General features: G+C 55.4%; 1 protein-coding gene across 4 annotated transcripts in view; it reads left to right on the top strand.

Moving 5' to 3' along the window:
• The window catches only part of ALPL (alkaline phosphatase, biomineralization associated), a 56964-nt gene that overhangs the window by 37045 nt on the left and 7076 nt on the right, over positions 1–12843 (top strand). For all 4 annotated transcript variants that reach the window (XM_058718742.1, XM_058718744.1, XM_058718745.1 and 1 more), the window contains exons 2-7: positions 160–324; positions 4416–4535; positions 4848–4963; positions 6164–6338; positions 7105–7280; positions 10909–11052. In XM_058718742.1, the coding sequence (XP_058574725.1) occupies positions 264–324; positions 4416–4535; positions 4848–4963; positions 6164–6338; positions 7105–7280; positions 10909–11052 (792 nt within the window). In that variant the 5' untranslated portion in view covers positions 160–263. The remainder of the gene's footprint in view (positions 1–159; positions 325–4415; positions 4536–4847; positions 4964–6163; positions 6339–7104; positions 7281–10908; positions 11053–12843) is intronic.

The raw sequence follows: 12843 nt of genomic DNA, 5'->3' as shown, positions 1-12843 counted from the left end.
AGGGACCACTGGGGTTTACATCCTAGTGCCTAGCCCTGTGCCTGATTGGTGATAAGTGCTCAACATATAATGAATGAATAAGCGAAAGTATGAGTGGATGGACGAATGAATTCTGGAGCTGTGGCCCACATGTCTTTTTTTTTCCCCTTTAATTTCTAGGATCGGAACATCGGTTAGCATCTGACCACTGCCAGCCCATCCCCTCCCACCCACGTTGGTCATACCTCTGGGCCCGAGAGAGAAAGCAGGTCTTGGAGTGCACCATGATTTCTCCATTCTTGGTGCTGGCCATTGGCACCTGCCTTACCAACTCCTTAGTGCCAGGTATGATGGAGGACCCAGGCGGAAGGGTGGGGAAACCTGGTGCAGGTGGGATAGGATGAGGGCAGTGTCTATGTTGAAGGTCATAGAACTGTCCAAGTTAACAGCTGCAGACAAATGTTCACAGAGCAGGAGCCCCCAGCTCTGCTACTGCACGTCCTAATGTTGGACGGGCCACTCTTTTTATATTATCCTCCTCTTCCTTAATTGGGGCATAAACTATCCCAAGTCTTGGGAGGCTAAGTCTCCTGTTGGTTTTGTCTATTTAACTCTCTCTCATGGTGATACATTTCCTTGTGGTTGGTAATTTTTGCTGGTGAATTTGATAAGTTCATTTTTTGTTAGTTATTGGAGACTAACCTAGAAGTGTTTCTATGGTGCAGTGTTGTGTTTGATTCTTCAACTGATTCTGGACAAGTTTTTTCTAGACAAGTTAATTCCTCAGTTTTGAGTTCTTACACTATAAATTTGGACCCCCACTTAGACCGGGCTCAGATCTGGAGTGTTATCCACGTTTCTCAAGACTGGCTTTCTTTCCCCATCCCTTCCGTAGCTCCAAAGTAACATATGCACGTTACCAACCTAGACCTGTATCTGGTCGGACACCCCAGGGCCACTCAGCAGCAGCCCCAAGTGGAAGAAGGGAGCCCATCTTGGCTCAGTCCACTATGTGGGTAGAAGTCCCTGGTTGCCCTCCCAGAATCTTAGTTTCTCCATCTGCCGGGTGGAGACAGTAATTCCTCCTCCTTACATCTGTTATAAGAATCACACAGTATTGGGGCACCTGGGTGGCTCAGTCGGTTGAGCGGCCGACTTCAGCTCAGGTCGTGATCTCACAGCTCGTGAGTTTGAGCCCCACGTCAGGCTCTGTGCTGACAGCTCAGAGCCTGGAGCCTGCTTCGGATTCTGTGCCTCCCTCTCTCTCTGCCCCAACCCACTCGAATTCTGTCTCTATCTCTCTCAAAAATAAAAAAATTAAAAAAAAAAAATCACACAGTATAGTCAGTGTCAGGCAGGGAGTGGGTTCTCTTAGGAAGAATATTTTCTTCTTTTTTAAAAATGTTTATTTATTTTTGAGAGAGAGAGACAGAGAGAGAGGGAGGGAGTGGGGGAGGGGCAGAGAGAGAGGGAGACACAGAATCCAAAGCAGGCTCCAGGCTCTGAGCTGTCAGTACAGAGCCCGACGTGGGGCTCAAACTCGTGAACCATGAGATCATGACCTGAGCCAAAGTTGGACGCTCAACCGACTGAGCCACCCAGGTGCCCCAAAAATATTTTCAACAGATGAGGAAATTAGGGTTCAGGGAAGGGACTGGCCTTCCTCGGGGAGAGAGTCAGGGCTAGGGATAGAAACTGAGCTGCTGGATCCCCAGGCCATCACCCCCTCTGTGGTCCCATGGTGCCTTTCAGTGTGTATCCTTGGGGACCAGCAGTGGCTCTAGGACCAAGTCCCTGCTTTCTCAGCACTCACAGCCCACCTGGGTGAAAGGTGCATGAAACAGATGGATGAAAAGTGAAAAGATGAAAAAGCAACGAAATGAAAACTCTTCAAATATTCAGCAATTCAATCTTTGGTATTTGTTCCTTTTTAGACATTCCATTGGGTGTGTGATGGCATTAGCTTGTCCTCTCGCTCTTTTTTAAGTATAGCTTAAAGTAAAGTGCACCAATTTAAAACGCATAGCTTGATGAGTTTTTACGTATTGTATGTCCTTGTAACCACCACCCAGATTAAGACAGAACATTTCCAGTCTTGGGACACTTAAGGGCCTTCCTGTGTGCTCCCCAAGCAACCCTACCCCCAAGCCAAAATGACACAGGCTCACTCCTGCCACCATAGATGAGTTCTGCCTGTTTTAAACTTCATGTGAATGGAATTATACAGTACACATTGACAAGTACTTTTCATGTGGCATTATATTCTGAGCATTTGTGCATGTCATTTAATGTTCTCCAAAAACAATGGCCTTTTGATACTTGGTTGTCCAAAGCCATGATTGCTTAAGTCAGTCCCCTGACAATGAAGTTGGTTTGACATCCACTAAACCCTTCTCAGGTTCAGGCCCTAGGGTGGCTCTGGTGAAAAAGACCGAACAGGGGCGCCTGGGTGGCGCAGTCGGTTAAGCGTCCGACTTCAGCCAGGTCACGATCTCGCGGTCAGTGAGTTCGAGCCCCGCGTCGGGCTCTGGGCTGATGGCTCGGAGCCTGGAGCCTGTTTCCGATTCTGTGTCTCCCTCTCTCTCTGCCCCTCCCCCGTTCATGCTCTGTCTCTCTCTGTCCCAAAAATAAATAAAAAACGTTGAAAAAAAAAAAATTAAAAAAAAAAAAAAAAAGAAAAAGACCGAACAGTCTCTCAGTCCCCGGGGACCAACCACAGTGGGAAAACTGGCAAACTGGGATCAGAGCTTGAGTCAAGACGAAGGAATACGTGCAGGGAGGCTGATGCCAGTCCAGCCTCTGGGGGTCTGCCAAGCTATTGGGGAAGGGGGAGGGAGGGCCTGGTTATAGGAAAATCGAGACGGCAAGAAGTTCATCACCACCCAGATGGCACCCAAATGGCCGAAGAAGCCCCTTGACCAAAGCCTTGCCACTGTGGTATGCGTGGAGGGAGGCAGGAAGGAGATGGAAACCAGCGCTGAGCCAGTGGGATCCCTGATCAAAACCACTGGCTCAGGCATTTGTTGAGACAGGCATTTGTTGAGACGTCATCTCAGTCCTAAAACTGTCTATCCACTCCCGTTTTCCTGGGGGGCAGAAACTCAAATGGAGAGAATTTGCCTAAAGGTATACAGCTAGATAGAAGGGCCGAGGCTCTCAAGACTCCAGCTGGGGACTCCGCCTGTGGGGTCTGAAATTGGCGAGCTCAGCAGATACCTTCGGAAGAGTGGCAGCATTGGAGGCTGCCATGGTGAGGAGATGGGCTTGGCTCCTAGGCCTCTGCTAAGCCTCAGACTCTTGGCTTTGGCTCAGGTCACGATCACATGGTTCCTGAGATTGAGCCCTACGTCGGGCTTTGTGCTGACAGCACGGAGCCTGCTTGGGATTCTGCCTCCCTCTCTTTCTGCCCCTCCTTCTGCTTGCCCTCTCTCTCTCTCTCTCTCTCAAAATAAACAAAATAAACCTAAAAAGAAAAATAAAGTGTGAGGGGATTCCAGTTCTGGCCTGGAATTACTGGGGGTGGGGGCGGGGAATGTTGATCTCCTGTGGGTCAGGAAGTCAATTTCTCGAATCCAGCCCTCCTCATGACCCTGGGAGGAATAGACAAAGAACCACATCTGACAGGGAAGGAAATGGAGACTCAGGGAGGTGACCTGGCCACACGGGGGTACTTGGCGTAGTTGTGGTTTCCACTGAAGTCTGTCAGGCACTACAGTTGCATTCTTTCTGGACTACTGGACACATGGGGGGCGGGGACGGGGGCGGGGAGGAGAGCATTCCTGGTTCCCGTGGTTTCTCAAGGTTAGGGACACAGAACAGGCTCTTTGCTGATTTATCCTAACAGGAATAACATTGTGCGTGGCTACTTTAAATTTGATTCATTAAACAAAAGGCAAGTCCTGCTTTCCAGTACTGCTGTCGATGCTGTTGGTAACTCAGGTTTCTGCTGACTTTAATGATTAAGCCAAGCAGAGTTGATCATTGATGGCTGGATACATCTGGGGACTCCTTCAGGTGAAAGTAGTCCTCTCGGACAGATTAAACATTACCCTCCCGATTGTGCTTGCACAATTAATTCATTTGCTGCCTTAGCAGAATGTCTCTACTGGGTGGAAGGAAACAGCATGGGTTTTGGAGAGTGGAGCCAGAGCTGTGTGGCCTTGGGCAAGTTGGCTGGCATCTCTGGGCCTCGGTTTCTTCAGTCTGAGACATGGGGAGAAGGCCCAGCGTCCACAGGCTTGTTTGGAGGGTTGGCCTGGCAACTGTCGACAAGCCCCCTGGTAGCCGTCTGAGACTGTCTGAGACTGGCTGCTGCTTCCTCCTCCAAGTCCAGGCAGTCCTGCCCTCGGGCACGAGAAATTGGGGGTCTGTAATGTCTGGGGATGGGAAGCTGCCCCCCATCCCTGCCGGGTAACTCTGCCTCTCTGTCTATATAGAGAAAGAGAAAGACCCCAAGTACTGGAGGGACCAAGCTCAACAGACCCTGAAAAATGCCCTAAGGCTTCAGAAGCTCAACACCAACGTGGCTAAGAATGTCATCATGTTCCTGGGAGATGGTGAGGCCTGGGGGCCCGAAGGAGAGGGCTGGGTGGGGGCACCTAGGGAAGGGCCTGGGGAGCCAGGCTGTGTTGAAGAGGCTGGGGCCCTGGGGGGCATGTTTAAAGGGGATGGGGGTCCAGGCTGTGGACCCAAGAGGTCTGCTCTGCCAGGCGGTCCCTGAGGGTCTGGGGAGGGAGGGGAGAAAGGGGCCTCCTGGTCACATTTACAGAGCGGTGCTCCGGTGCACACTGCCCAGCCAGGCCTGGCGAAACCCGAGATGGAGAGGCGGGGAGCCCGAGAGACTGAGGCGCCCCCTTCCCCTGCCGCAGGGATGGGTGTTTCCACGGTGACGGCCGCCCGCATCCTCAAGGGTCAGCTCCACCACAATCCCGGGGAGGAGACCAGGCTGGAGATGGACAAGTTCCCTTACGTGGCCCTCTCCAAGGTGAGCTCCGGCCCCAAGTCCGCAGCACCGAGGAAGGGCAGGGGAATCCAGCCTGCGGGCTAGGCGGTCAGCCCTCCTGGGGTCTCCGCGGAGGGGGGGGGGGGGGGGGGGGGGATGGGGGGTGGTCCCCCTGTGAAACGGGCATGGCAGCAGCTGCTTCCCGAGACTTTATTTTGAGGGTTTTAGTCATTGATTTAAAAATCAATTGAAGTATGAAGCGCACAGAGGAGAGCGTGCGTGCGCCAGCGTATAAACCGCACGTGTCCGTATGACCAGCGTCCAGGCTGCGACACTGAACGTGACAGCCGCCAAGAGTCCCCCAGCTCTCCTCCAGTCCCTCGTTCCACCCCCCACCCGACGCCCACTGGCTTCCGACACCGCAGATGAGCTGCTCTGCTTCTGTCCTTGCTGTCGATGGAATCGCGCAGTTTATATGCTTCCGCGCCGGATCCGGATCTGTTGCGTTCGTTCTCTCCCCAGGCGCCTCCGGAAGTGAATTAGATTTCTCCCTACGGCTCTTGCTGCTGGGGTCGTAGGGGCTGGTGCTGGTGGTGCTCTGTGATACTGATCCTCTGGACCCTCTGGACCCTCTGGATCAGGCCCAGGGCTCACTGCTGGGGGAATGGCAGGGCCTGGAATGTTTTCCGTGGCTCTCAGGCTGGTGGGAAGGAAGACGGGCAAATAGTTTCAGGGTCTCAGCTAGAAGTCTGAATGGGGGAGGGGGGCTCTTCCCCATTTCCTCCGTTCTAGATCTTGCTTCTCTTCCCTTTTCCTTCCTTTTCCCCAGCCTCCCTCACCTCACTTTTTCAAGAACTCAGCAGCCCTGTCGCCCCCTCCTTACCCCCCCCCCCCCCGCCTCCCTCCCGCTCCGGACTTGCTTCCCCCTCCCCGTTGCTGGCTCCCATAGCCCCAGACCCGGAGGGAGGCCTGAGTGACCAGCCCCCACTCCTCTGCATGTTGGAGGGTTGTATTCGCCCCTTCCTGCTGCCCTGGCTGCCAGGGCACAGGGAGTGGGGGCAGGAAGCTGGCAGCCAGGTGATGCTGTGACTCTGGGGGAACCTCTGCAGGTAGCAGGGCTCAGCCAAGGCCATAGGAGGCCTCTGTCTCCATCATGCCCCAGCCCCCACGGTGTGAGTGGGGGTGATGTGAAGGCCACCAGCAAGGCCCGGCCGACTCCTGCCCCTCCTTTCCCACCTGCAGACATACAACACCAACGCTCAGGTCCCGGACAGTGCAGGCACCGCCACCGCCTACTTATGTGGGGTCAAGGCCAACGAGGGCACCGTGGGGGTGAGCGCAGCCACCCAGAGAACCCAGTGCAACACAACTCAGGGAAATGAAGTCACCTCCATTCTGCGCTGGGCCAAGGACTCTGGTGAGTGGGGGTAGTGGCAGGGAATGGGGCCCAGCTGTATCTGGGCCTCAGTCTGCCCCACTGTATAATGGGGAGAGGGCAGAGAAAGATGCCCTCCAGGGATCTTCCAGCTTTGATGTCTGGGCATCTGTGAGGTATTCATGGGATCCCTTCCATGACAGGGTGGGCTAGTGGCTTAGGGGGTTACTCAGCTGTGGGTTCTGGCCCCGGCTCATTTGCCTGAGTCTATTTATTTGACTCTAAAACGAGCATGAAAACCTTGCCCCCTCATACATCTGGTGTGAGGAAAAGGTAAGGGACGTAGCCCGGTGGGAGTTCAGCGTCTACTTCTCCCTTCTCCCTGGAAGCAGGGGAGGCCCTGGCCCGTGTCCCAGGACCTCTGGGGTCAGAGTATGAGGCTGACTGGGAAAGTGACAGAGCCACACCACCTGAGGGCCCCTAGGAGAGCCCCCGTGTTCTTGCAGGGGACCCACGCAGGGTCCGTGGGGTGTGTGATGGAGGGGAGGATTCTGGCCCAGGCGCTCACAGCTTGAGGGCTCTCAAGAAGGGGAGGGCCACAGAGGCAGTGTCTGAGCTGTGCTGCCCAGATATTCAGAAGCCACCACTCCCCCTACCAACCCCTTCCTTCAGTACTGGTGGGGAGACTGAGGCCCAGGCAGTCTGTTGAACTGACGGGAAGCCAGTCTTTAGTCAGGAGAGGGAGGGAGAAGGCAGCTGGGACATCCCCATTCCCAGACAAAGCCAACTGTCCTCTCCCGCACCCCAGGCAAATCTGTGGGCATTGTGACCACCACGAGAGTGAACCACGCCACCCCCAGTGCTGCCTACGCCCACTCTGCTGACCGCGACTGGTACTCAGACAACGAGATGCCCCCGGAGGCCCTGAGTCAGGGCTGCAAGGACATCGCCTACCAGCTCATGCACAACGTCAGGGACATCGAGGCGAGTGTGGGGGTGCAGCTCGATCGGGCACGGGCGGGCTTGTGAGGCCGGGCCTCCGGTGGGCCTCGGGCCCTGGGCCTCAGGCCTCTGCTGGCTCAGGAAAAGCAGCTCGGCCTGGCTCCCCACACACCTGGGAGGCTCCCAGCCCATTAGGGGATTTGCGGTTGGGGCAGGAAAGCGCTGGAAGCTTTCTCCGCGGTGGGGCCGAGGGATAAACCCTGATGTGGCTATACCACCACACCCCAAGAATCAGGCGCCCAGGGATTATTCTGTAAATTGGGATCTGGCGCTGCACCACCAGCCCCCCACCCCCACACGGGGAGGTAGGGGTGACACAGTGGCCGTCTGAGGGGAGTACCTGCCCTGCACACTCACACGTGCACTGACAGGCACGTGCCCCACACACTCAACTAGCGAACCCAGAGAAAGGGTGGTGTGGGCCGTGGTTAGCACAAGCTCTCGTTTTTAAACTTCCTGCCTTCAAATCCTTGCTAGCTGTGTGACCCTGGGTCAGTTGCTTAACGTCTATACCCATTCCTTTTATAGGCCGTTTGTAAAACGTACCTAACTTGTAAGCCCATTGAGAGATCCAAATAAAATAATCCCTCAAAGTGCTAGCCTTATGCACGAGCCACATACCCCTGCCCTGCAACATAGCTTCGGCAGACTGAGCAGGCTTACGCGTGCAGGTGCACACCTACAGCCCAGATACTGTCCACGTGGTGCTCAGAGGGGTCCCTACGCTGTTCTTACATGAGGACGTCCAGCTGTTCTTTTTTTAGGCTCTTGTTACCCACTGCTGGGGTCTGGTGAGGGGGCGAGGGGACTTTAGCTCCCTGAACCTAAAATGGGGTTTCGGCGAGGCTCAAAGAAAGCCCCTGGGTCCCACCTACCCCTCACCTGCTTCTGCCACCACCAGACACCAGCCAGTTTGCACTGGCTCCCAGACCTGCCTCTGTCCCCCATGCAATGCTTCCCCCCAGCCTCCAAGGCCCTTCTACCCACCCATGACTTCCTTTTCCCAGGTGGTGGGTTGAGCACCCCGTTTCAGGACGAACAGTCCCGTTGATCCCTCCTCGTGAGCCTGTATCTGTATCTGAGCCTCCGTCCTGGTTTTGCCTCCACCTGACGCGCATCCTGGGGCAAGCTGCTTCTCCTTCCTGAGCCTCAGTTTCCCCACCTGTGCAACAAGAATAGAGAGCCCCACCTGCCCCCTCCCGGGGCCGCTGGAGGCCGAGATGAGGTCATGGATGTGAGAACATTTGTTGTACAAGTGCAGGGTGTAATTACGGGGCTGCTCCTTGGGGAGATGTGCCAAGAACAGCCGGAGAGGGGGACAGGAGCTTAGGGAAGAGTTCTCCGTGGGGTGAGGGTGGACGGGGGTCCTCAGGCCGCTGGGGCATCAGCTGGGGCATGAGTGAAGAGGTGGGCAGGGTGAAGACTGCCCTCCTTCCTCTCTCCTCTCGCCCTCTCCCTCCCGTCTGCTCCTGCATCTCAACCTTCCCAAAGCCCCCCAGCCCCCCGGCTGCACATGAAACACAACTCGTGGTGTCCGCCCTGAAAATAAATATCTTTTGCTAAAAAAAAAAAAGGAAAGAAAGAAAGAAAGACACAAACCCAAACCCCAAAGCCAAACAGCAAGTCTGTTATTTGGGAGTTTAATGAGCGTGTGAAGTCCCTGCTGGGGCTGGAAATGATGAGGCTCCAGGCAAGAAGATTGGGGGCTTCATTTTCCACTCTGAAAATGCCAAGGGGTCAGGTTCTGTGGGAACAGGGGTGGGGAGCCGGGGCCGGTGACCCGGGGTCCCCTCTCCTTCCCCTCGCAGCCTGCCCTGCCCCCAGAGCTCCTGGCTGGGGCTGGCAGTGAGGAACTCGCCTCTCTGGAAATACTCTGATATCCACCACTTCTGCTAGCAAGAACACTGCCCACTGGGGCTGCACCCGGGTGCTGGGACTATATCGCATCACTGCATTTCCTTCCGTGGCAATCCCGTGGGTGGTTGTTACTTCCATTTTACAGATAAGGAAACCGAGGCTCAGAGAGGTGAAGTAACCAGCCCTTGGTCAGTAAGCAATAGAGTCAGAATCAAACCCAAGTTGGACTTCCAAGCCCGTGCCCTTTCCAGCTCCCCGTGACCCAGGGTGGCCGTGGGTGCCATCCCCACCTCCACCGTCGGCCCGGACCCCTGGGTTCTGAGGAGGGAATGAAGCGGAAGGGTGAGAACATACTAGGAAATGCCAGGCCTGGGACAGTGGAGCTGAGGCCAGCCATGGCCGGGTTCTGCTCTCCCAAGGTGTCGAGGGGCGGCGGCCCGGCCTGGCCCCCGCGGTGACAGGAGGACACCGGTGTGGCGGTCACCGCAGGCGGCGGCTGTTGTGTTCTTGGCCCCATTTTAAAAATAGTCAGGACTTCAAACATGGACTCCCAAGGAAAACAAACAGTCCCGCGTCCGTCCGCCCGCGCACGCCAGCCGTGGTGAGTAAAATTAGCCTGGCGGGGACTACACAGACGTGAGCACTGGCCACTGTTTGCCCAGGCTTCCAGCTGGGCTGTCCCGAGACCTCCCTGGCAGAGGCCTCTCGCCTGTGGCATTCTGTCTCCCACAGGGGAGAGGAGGCTCTTGGAGGCCCTGTCCTCGGCCCTGCAGATGCACCAGGGTCCCAGTGCTGGGGTCAGGGAAGCCTCACGATCAAATCCTGGCTGTGTCCCTTACTGTGTGGCCTTAGATCACATTTCTGTTCCCCTTTCTTTAGTTGGAAAATGGGGACACAGGTTCCCCTGCAGCCTTGGTATGAAGTGGATTAAGATAATGTATCTGAAGGGGCACCTGAGTGGCTCAGTTGGTTAAGCATCCGACTTCGGCTCGGGTCATGATCTCGCGGTTCATGGGTTTGAGCCCGTGTCGGGCTCTGTGCTGACAGCTCAGAGCCTGGACCCTGCTTCCGATTCTGTGTCTCCCTCTTTCTCTGCCCCTCCCCCGCTCACTCTGTCTCTCTCTCTCTCTCTCTCTCTCTCTCTGTCTCTCAAAAATAAACATTTTAAAAAGTTTAAAAAAAAAATGTACCTGGAGTGTTTAGTACCTGACATGCGGTTAGTGTTCTGTAGATGTGTTATCTTATGCAAGTGGGAGCTGAGTCAGGCTTCTGGAAAACCAAGTAGGAGAAGTTACCAGTACCTCTAGTATTTCACCCAGAAGCCCCAAACCATGGTCTCAATAGACTCATGATTTCATCTCCCCGCTTGGAAAAGCAGAGGCTCAGGGCAGGCAGTGTGGACCGGAACCAAGACTCTCCAAGCTGGAGGGGCACCTGGGTGGCTCAGTCGGTTAAGCCTCTGACTTCGGCTCGGGTCATGATCTCATGGTTTGTGGGTTCGAGCCCCGCATCGGGCTCTGTGCTGACAGCTTGGAGCCTGGAGCTCGCTTCGGATTCTGTGCCTCCTTTTTCTCTCTGCCCCTCCCCCAATTGTGCTCTGTCTCTATCAAAAATAAATACATGTAAAAAAAAAAAATAAAATAAAAAACGACTCTCTAAGCTGGAGAAGCATTCACACTATTCCTGGTGCCTTTAGGAGCCCAGCTCTTGAGGCTTAGAACCCTGGGGTACTGATGCTTCCTGTCCCCTTTAGGTGATCATGGGGGGTGGCCGGAAGTACATGTTCCCCAAGAATAGAACCGATGTGGAGTATGAGATGGACGAGAAGGCCAGGGGCACGAGGCTGGACGGCCTGAACCTCGTTGACATCTGGAAAAGCTTCAAACCGAGACACAAGGTAACCCATTCAGGGGCCAGGTGGCTGCAGGAATGGGGCTCTGGGGAACCTCTCTCTGGATCTCAGTTTGTTTCTTCCTCTGTAAGTGGGGGGTCATAATTCTTACCTTGAGGGGCTCCAATGATCTAACAGATACATGAATGGCACATAATACATGCTCAATTAATCCCTCCCTTCAGAGGAGGGCACCCAGGAGAACTAGGCAGTGAAGAGAGGGGGCCAGAGAGTCACCTGCATGGACATTGAGGCCACTTGAGCCCCTACTGTGTGGGGGACCCCTCGCCGGGCATGAATTCCAAGGGATGAATCAGATGGTCAAAGGAATGTGGATCTCTGTGTGCTTGGATGGCTGGAAGCCCGGGACCTACGGGAACCCAGAGGGGACAGACCACAGGGAGGGGCTGAGAAGCCTTGAGGAGGAGGAGGAGTAGCGGAGGAGGTGGCAGGAAGGGGAGGGTGCGAGCCACGGTGGGAGGTGGAAGCCGTCCATCTTGAGTTGGCTTTGGCCCTGGTGAGGGCACGTGCTGGGGACGGGAGGCTGGAGCGTTGGAAGGGTCTGAGTGCTGGCTCCCTGGAGTGGTTCTGGCAGCCGCTGGGCCTGGGGCAGCTGGGGTCTGGAAATGACTGTGGTCAGGGCTGAAGACAGTGGGGAGCAGCCTGGGAGCCACTTTGATGTCACTCTGGGGTTGGGTTTCTGAGGGTTCCAGGACTGGCCCCCAGGGACGCCTTGTGGGATGGGGCTGGGCCAAGAGTGAGGTGGAGGCAGGGGCCTGGGGATGGCCCCCACAGGGTAGATGAGGGTGGGACTGAGTCGCTTTGAACCTTTTCCGTTCCTCTGAGTCAGCTCTGGCCGAGCCGGAGCCCCTTCCTGGCCCAAGCCAGAGAGACACTGCCCCTCCCAGCCTCAGTTTCTTTATGCGGGACATGGGGCTAGGATTTAGTCCTTCTGGCCTGGGCAGGTGCTTAACCCTGGAGCTCAATCTACACTCCAAGAGGGAGAGACAGGACCCACACCAGTCAATGGACAGGGCGTCCCTGTGGGTTCCCAGGTAGGCCATACATACCTCGAAAATCATGCCTGAACAGTGGATGCTGAAGTCAGACTCCCAGTGGCTCTGTCATCTGTGACTCAGTATCCTTGTCTGCAAAACGGGAATAACAGTATCTCCCTCGTAGGACTGACATGAGACCTGAATGAGGTAACACAGGAGAACCAGCTCAGCAAAGCGGGGGTGGGGAACCCCACTTCCTCAGCCTTCCCGCCCTCCTTCCCTAACAATCACTGAGGCTCCAAAACCACAGATCCCAATGCCATTGCCCAGAGAAGGCAAGGGGCTGTCCTGAGGATGCACAGCTGATTCCTGGCGGTACTGTAGCCCCTGGCTCTGGTGCTGAGTGGTGACATCTCCAGTTAAGTCAGCCAGCCTCTTCCTGCGGCCTCTGTCCGCATTTCCTTTATCAGCCTCTTAGATGAGGTTGCTGGGGGAGACCTAGGGTTTCACTTCCTCCTTAGCTCTCCACAGCTTCTAGAACACACACAGCCCACACCCCTCAGTGGGTGCTCAAGGCCCCTGGTGACCTGCACCTTCCTCTTCTTGGCTCCATGATCCCTCCCTGCTATTTGAAACTCTCCTCCCTGACCCCAGGCTGATCAATGGCTTCTTGTCCTCCAGGGCCCCATTAGGATATCACCTCCACCAGGAGGCCCTCCCTGATCCTGCCTCTGGGCCCACAGTGCCCCCGGTCTCTCGGAATTCTCTTCCCTTGCATTAGAATTGCCTATATGTCACT

Source organism: Neofelis nebulosa, chromosome 2 (genome assembly GCF_028018385.1).
Source record: "Neofelis nebulosa isolate mNeoNeb1 chromosome 2, mNeoNeb1.pri, whole genome shotgun sequence".
Classification (NCBI taxonomy): Eukaryota; Metazoa; Chordata; class Mammalia; order Carnivora; family Felidae; genus Neofelis; species Neofelis nebulosa.
This window is presented reverse-complemented; position numbering and strand designations above follow the sequence as displayed.